Source organism: Pygoscelis adeliae, unplaced genomic scaffold (assembly GCF_000699105.1).
Source record: "Pygoscelis adeliae isolate BGI_AS28 unplaced genomic scaffold, ASM69910v1 Scaffold306, whole genome shotgun sequence".
Lineage (NCBI taxonomy): Eukaryota > Metazoa > Chordata > Aves > Sphenisciformes > Spheniscidae > Pygoscelis > Pygoscelis adeliae.
In genome coordinates, this window is record NW_008825072.1 from 2,379,793 (window position 1) to 2,387,146 (window position 7,354).

The following is a 7,354-nucleotide window of genomic DNA, read 5'->3' on the forward strand; positions in this document are numbered from 1 at the left end:
CGCCGACATGCTGCAGCTCACCGAGGTGGTGGAGCTCTGCTGCGAGTTCCTGAAGGGGCAGATCGACCCGCTGAACTGCATCGGCCTCTTCCAGTTCTCCGAGCAGATCGCCTGTCACGACTTGATGGAGTTCACGGAGAGCTACATCCACGCGCACTTCCTGGAGGTGCAGAGCGGGGAGGAGTTCCTGGCGCTGACCAAAGAGCAGCTGATAAAGATCTTGCGAAGCGAGGACCTGAGCATCGAGGACGAGTACCAGGTTTTCATAGCGGCAATGCAATGGATTTTGAAGGATGTGGGAAAAAGAAAGAAGTACGTCGTAGAAGTACTGGAGCCTGTTCGATTCCCTCTGCTGCCAGCACAAAGGCTACTAAAGTACATAGAAAGTAAGTGAAAGAAGGGAAGACACACAATTTCAGATGTTTGGATCTGAGCAAACCATGTGTCGTTAAGAGTTACTGGATTTTTATGGATTTTGTAAAATTAATAGCGTGATGATTGAAAAGATTTACTCTATCCAGACAAATTCTACTTTTTAACAAATGAGCACAGCTTACTTTAAAGACATGCTTTTGAAAAAGTCTTATAGAAGTAGACAATCTTGATTTGCCTGCTGTTTTAGGAGACACTAGTAACTTTTCTACCGCTGAATTACTTATTGTCTGTAATTTTTTGCTACGTCTTTTTTCATCTGCTTTTTTCCTCAAGGTATTCCAGATTTCAGCCTTCGGGTGGCCCTGCAAACTCTGTTGAAAGAATATTGTGAAGTCTGTAAATCTCCCAAAGAGAACAAGGTCAGCAGTTTTCTGCAAGCTTCTAAAGGTCGTCCCCGGAGGAAAGCCAGGAAGTACCTTTATGCAGTAGGTTAGAATGTGGCTGTTTGAACCTTGTAAAACAAATGATGAAGTAGTATCTCATATCACAGTACCAAAAGAGGTACTGGATTTTTTTTTAATCAAAAGATATAAAAACAGCAAAATATTTCATCTGGCTGAGTTACCATGTTAGCTGCTTTCTCCTTAGAATTGCACAGAAGGGTAGCATTCACATTTCACGCCATTACAACATGGCATTCAAAGCCTAGATTTGCCTTCTAGAAATTATTTGCCTTGGGTGGAAAGCTACAAATCAGCAGAGGATTTGCCCATGGTTCACTTCTGGAATGGTATATGCAAATTCACTGCACTCCTTGTTCTCCTGAAAGTTGGAGTTTTCTCTGTCCAGAATACTTTGGTTCATGTGATGCAATACTTGAAATTGCAAGTTTTCAGCGAAGCTGGAGCTTTGTATTGGAAGGGAATGCTCTTATTTCACCCTGTGGGAAGTAACACCAAAGGCTGTTGGCTGGTCTCTGCATTTTACTGGGAACATGAACAGTAATGTTTGTAGCGTTGTGGTGAAGTAGTCAGCTCAGGTACAAGTTACGTGACCTTCAAGGTAACCATTCTTCTTTGTGTGCTGGAGAAACAGTGCTTCTTGGAAAAGTCCCGTTCCTTCTAAAAGTGGCTAATGGCTGTAACTGTCATTTTTTCTATGGTTTAGATATAGGAGCATGGGGATGAGCAGGAAGCTGTTACTCAGCTATGATCTTTCCACTTGCTTTCCAGGTGGGTACACCCGACTGCAAGGGGGACGCTGGAGTGACAGTAGAGCCCTCAGCTGCGTGGAGCGATTTGACACCTTCAGCCACTACTGGACCACAGTGTCCTCTCTCCACCAGGCCCGGAGTGGGCTGGGTGTGGCTGTGGTGGGAGGAATGGTCTATGCCATTGGAGGTAACAGCTGAAATATGCTTTCTTTGTTACATGGATATTGGAGAACTTATGGATGGAGATTTTTAAAATTATTCTTCCTGTAAGTGGTTCTGAGGAACCCAACAGTAGATAATACAACTTTTGGATATAATAACAATTGGATTGGAGTTCCTTGGTTTTCTACTACCACTGCTCTGTGAATGCCTGTTTGGGCTCCTGTGTTGGCCATTTTTTACTAAGCTGCTCTCCCCTCATAGTATAGCAACTCACAGGTAAGCATATGGACATGTGCAGATATACTAAGAGATGCTGGATATACTGCGGACTTTGTGTACCACCACTAATAGCATTTCTTTTCTCACTTGTAGTCTAGCAGAAGCCCGTAGCATAAAAGGCAGTAGTACAGGACAGACCACTTGTGGTCTGCCTGCCTGAAAAGGCTTGTTATATATGTTTGCACAAGGATGTGATGAGTAGCTCTACCAGCCTATCGTTAAAGAATGCATATGTATACTGTTTTTGTCACCACAGAACACATTCTTTGGTCTTGAAAACCCTGTCAGTTGTGCTGCGGAGTAAAAAGTGTGTAGCACTGTGGTTGTTCACCCCTCTGATGTTTTCAGTAGTGTTTCAGGGAACTGTTGATGAAAGCTGTTCCTAGTGATGATTCAGTTCTAGGTATAAATGAAGCTTTTGCTACTTTGACCGTTTGGCTAGCTGAAAGAAAGATCTTGTATTCAAATGTTGTCTGTCCTGGAAGGAGTTGGAGAATGCTTCTCTATCTGCAGTGCAAAACACTGTGTTTCCCCTGTCTCGGTTCTTGCTCTTACTATGCAGGTGAGAAGGACTCGATGATTTTTGACTGTACTGAATGTTATGATCCTGTTACTAAGCAGTGGACCACTGTCGCTTCCATGAACCATCCCCGTTGTGGACTGGGAGTATGCACATGCTATGGTGCTATCTATGCTTTGGGTAAGTTAATTTTAAAGGTATTAATTCATGGAACTTGTAAATTGATTTGATCTTAAATATTACATCTTGGTGTTGCAAATTTGCAAACTTAAGTTTTGAAGAACAGCTGTTTACATGAGCATTGGTATACCAGATCTTTGTGGATCAGTTATAACTTATTTCCATTGTGGATTACATGCTGGTTTCAGAATTAGTCTGTCCTGGAACAGTGCACTCTATGTCTAAAAATGCAGCTAACATACAGCTTCATGCCATTAAATTCTTTCCTGTGTATGCTGTTATTTGCAGGAGGTTGGGTTGGAGCAGAGATTGGCAACACAATTGAAAGATTTGATCCTGAAGAAAATAGTTGGGATGTGGTGGGAAGCATGGCTGTGCCCCGTTACTGCTTTGGGTGTTGTGAAATGCAAGGTGAATATTGTTAAGTTTGTATCCATAAACAGTTCCAAGAGCCATTGGATTTTGAAGCTTTATGTTTCGGTCATGAATTTTTACCTTTGTCTTGTACTGTGCTGTCAGTTGCACAAGCTTGTGCCTCACTTATTTGTCCTTTTAGTACCATATTTTTAATTCTACAGAACTCAAAGACTATAAAGTTATCTCTGTCTTCTCCCTTTTATCTCATGAAAACAGTTTTTACGTGGCTGCCAGTATGGTTATCCAGCTAGTCTTTGATTGTCCTTCCTGATACTGCTTTCATTTACCTCCCATATTTGGGTTTGTGTGTGTCTTTGTGACAATCTGAAGAGTTGCCACAGGTTATTTTAAGACAGACATGTCTAAAGACTTGATTTATAAATGTGCTTATTAAGCATTTGATCCAGGCCTGGTCAGCATTTGCAGCCTTCTGAATTCTCTCCCCGCACTTGATTAATTATTGCTTTCATCAGAGCTTCTAGTGCTTGAGCCTCAAGTTACTCATTTGAAAGCTTTATGTAAACTACTACTGGACAAATGGAGAACTTCTATCTGGCATTCTTAAACCATCTTAATGTCAGGCTGAAATTTGTATTGTGACAAACATTATCTGTCTTTCAAACTTTTGTATTATGAAACCTAACAGAGGAAAAACTCTGTTTGTACAGGTTTGATTTATGTTGTTGGTGGTATCAGCAATGAAGGAGTAGAGCTACGTTCAGTTGAAGTCTACGACCCAATATCTAAGCGTTGGTCTGAGCTCGCTCCAATGGGCACCCGAAGAGCGTATCTTGGTGTAGCTGCTCTCAACGATTGTATCTATGCTGTGGGAGGCTGGAATGAATCTCAGGATGCACTTGCTACTGTAGAAAGATACTCCTTTGAAGAGGTATGGTAGCGCCCCTTTCTTTCATAAATACAGATTGCATCAATTTTGTGTAAGATGCTATAGAGGTAGCCTGCTTCTTTTCTTTAAAAAGAAAAAAATCGGGAATTCCATTTCCTTTTCACTACTGGCTGGTAATCTGAGTGAAACAAAGCTTCGGTGACCTCAGGGTCTTTCTGTCCTAACCAGTCTGTAGAATCTTGCGATCTGACTTAGTGTTTATAAAGATTGTATGCATGTTTTTTGGAAACTGAAAGCTAACCAATACTGGTGATGCATGAATATACTGTAGTTTGGTAAATACTTGTTAGGGTTAAGATGGGGGGATAGACTCCCCCTCTGTGATAGAATGGTCAATAATCTGACTAGAGAGAAAAAACTCCCTGGAAAAAGTAAGAGTTGCCCTTTGTTGCAGAAGTTGAGGATCTTTCTTCTGCATCAAAATGTAGTGGTGTTTCAGCATGACTAGAAAAATCTCTTTGAACACTTAAACTTTTGAATAAGATAGGAAATTATTCCTGACTATTATTGCTCATGTTTATATGATGCTCTTTGGAACAGTTGCTAGTGTTAAAAGCAGAACACAATCCAGTGTGCCATTCTGTTTCACATCTGGAATTTATTCAAATTTTCCTTATTTCCCACCTCAAACTCTGTGCCATTCTCTGTTCTGGAGACAGACTGCATCTTGCAGTGACTGAAGAAAGGGAGGGTGGTTGTGTACAGACAGTATGTCATCTGTCCTTTAGTGACTAGCATGATTTGGACCACTTTTGAAAGAGTTGTCATTTCAGTCTTGATAATCCTCTTGATACCGTACACATACCATATTTGAGCCTGTGAAGTGTATGCGTAGCATTCTTTGTATATGTTTCAGTCTTCAAGCTTTAAAAGTTACTTTTATCAGAATCGGGGCTTACCCTAAAACTACTTGTTGACTCTTTCACCTTCTCGTTAGGAAAAGTGGGTTGAAGTTGCATCAATGAAGATACCAAGAGCTGGTGTTTGTGTTGTGGCTGTGAATGGATTTCTTTATGCCTCGGGAGGCCGAGCTCCCAGTCATGATTTTGCTGCTCCGGTAACCTCTGACTCTGTTGAAGTTTATAACCCTCATATGGACAGTTGGACTGAAATTGCCAACATGATCACCAGCCGCTGCGAAGGAGGTGTAGCTGTGCTGTAAAACTCACAGAAGAAAACTCATTCAAGGAACGAGTAAATCTGTCTCCTCAGATTTCCGGTTTCGTTGGGCAGAAACCTATTCTAACACAGGAGCTTCAGTAGAGACAGTGGAGAATTAGATCAGAGGGCTTTTCCTGAGCAAAAAGAAATATTAAAACTCTTGCCCTTCAGAGTAAATTGGCTTATCCAATGTCTGTCTCAGGAAGTATTGTTAAGAGTACGAATGCCTCTTATGACTGGATTAAGCTCACCGAAATAAATGGTGAATTCGCCCTGTAAAAATCTGAAGAAATCATTCCAGCACATTAGAGATATTAATCAGGTTGTTAACTCTCTAAGGTGCACAAAGCTAGCATCTTTAGCTGGCCTGACCATCTGGAAGGAGGCTACTATAGACAGCTAGGAGTTACCTGTAGGTAAGAGCAGATGAGCTACTTGGTTAGCATTAGTTGTCCTTTTCTGGTGGCAAACAAGGAAGGTAACAGATGGGGAAGACTTGGTGCCTCTACTTACAACCTTGACGCATTTGAGCCTCTTTGCTGCTGCTGGACATGACGGGCATTAAATATGAATTGGATATTTACTTTCTGCCACCCCACTAACTTGGATGGTAAGTGGCTGAGAATTTCCTGTTCTGGAAGGTCATTCTCACAGTTCTAATAATGTCATTGAGCTTCAGCACACGCTTTTCTTCTCAGTGGTATCAGTGATGACAGTAGAGCTCCTTTTTGTGTAAGCTCTGATGAATTTTAAATGGAAATGCTGCTCATTAGATTAGCTGTTCTGTTTAGGACTGCTCTTAGTATAAAAATATAGGGAAAGCCTTTTGCCCCTTCCCCCCCCCTTAGTTAAATGTGTTTTTACCCTGCGTGACACATGCTGAGACTTGGCATTGGAATACACGCTATTCTACAAGGTACACACGTTCATCCTTGCTACATCTTGTATCCTGCCTCTTCCAAATCTGAGCAGACGGAGCGTTTTGTGATAGAATTAGCTGCATTCAGCATTAAAGTGATGCTATTAGTGTGTTTTGTCTTAAGGAGTTTGTATTTAGCTTGGATACTCTTAGTAGAACAATACTACTCGTGGTTTAGAGTTATTTCTAGAATCATTTAATTAACGTACTTGAAGTTGCTTTTTGCACAATATGATTGCATTTTCTGCACAGCTGTGGATGATTTGGATGGAGTCTGAAGTAAGGCTGCTTGAACTTTGATAGTGTTATTCTAGAACACAAAACCACAACTGGAATGTCACAAAACAGGAAGCCTGCACTGTGTAGACAAAGGAGCATTCATACTGCCTAGATCAATATCCCCTGTGTAAAATTAACAAATTAATACATGAATAAAAGCCTCCAAGGTGAGTGTCGCAGGTACCCTAAGAATCTAGGTCTTTCTTACATTCTAACATAGGGCTGGGAGATTGCCGGGCTAAAACATGCTAGGTGATGGAGCATTTGTTTCTCTGACCGTTCTATAATCTTGTGTGTGCTTTTACTTCAAAAGGATTTCTTATGTGTGTGAACTAATGTCTATTCTTTTTTTTTCCCAAGTTTAAGCTTGTTTTAAACAGTTTTTCATAATAAAATGCATTTTCAGAACTGACCGTGGAATGCTTTTGAATAGGTTGCTTTCCTATCATAATGAGTTGTATCGCTGCCACTTTCTTTTTTTTGTTGTTGGTTTTTTGGTTTTTTACTGGCAACCCTATTTCCCAGTAGGACACTAGGAAAGACTGGTTATAAACATTGACTATTTGAAAGGTGCAAGTAACACACTTCTATAGTAAAATACTCATGTATTTCTCTTCTCAGTGTAAAATCACTCAGACTTCTTGGAAGTCTGGCTGCCTTGCCAGCTCTGTGCAGCCTCTCTGGGATCAAAGGATAGGTAATATTTCTTAGGCTTTCTTCTTTACATTTCAGGATCCCTCGTGAACCATTTAAGAAACATTACCTTAGCTGTATTTTATTAGTTTGGGAACTAGGAGTTCACTTCTGATCCCTACCCATAAACTTTCTGTTTAGTGGAGCTTGCAGGAGTCCGCTGTTATATGAAGTTACCTTCTCCAGTTTCTGTGGTTGATTCTATCACGTTTGAATCAAACTTTGAAGTCGGTTGATTACGGCCTCTGA

General features: G+C 40.9%; 1 protein-coding gene across 1 annotated transcript; it reads left to right on the plus strand.

Annotated features, from left to right (window-relative positions):
- Window position 1: 1 nt before the first annotated feature.
- IPP (intracisternal A particle-promoted polypeptide) lies at window positions 2-6,799 on the plus strand (the record flags this gene model as incomplete). The annotated part of the gene is made up of 7 exons (XM_009326615.1): window positions 2-386; window positions 709-864; window positions 1,608-1,775; window positions 2,592-2,729; window positions 3,018-3,140; window positions 3,815-4,035; window positions 4,991-6,799. Coding segments are annotated over 7 exons (1,416 nt in total), but the record flags the coding sequence as incomplete, so codon positions are not given.
- Window positions 6,800-7,354: the final 555 nt, after the last annotated feature.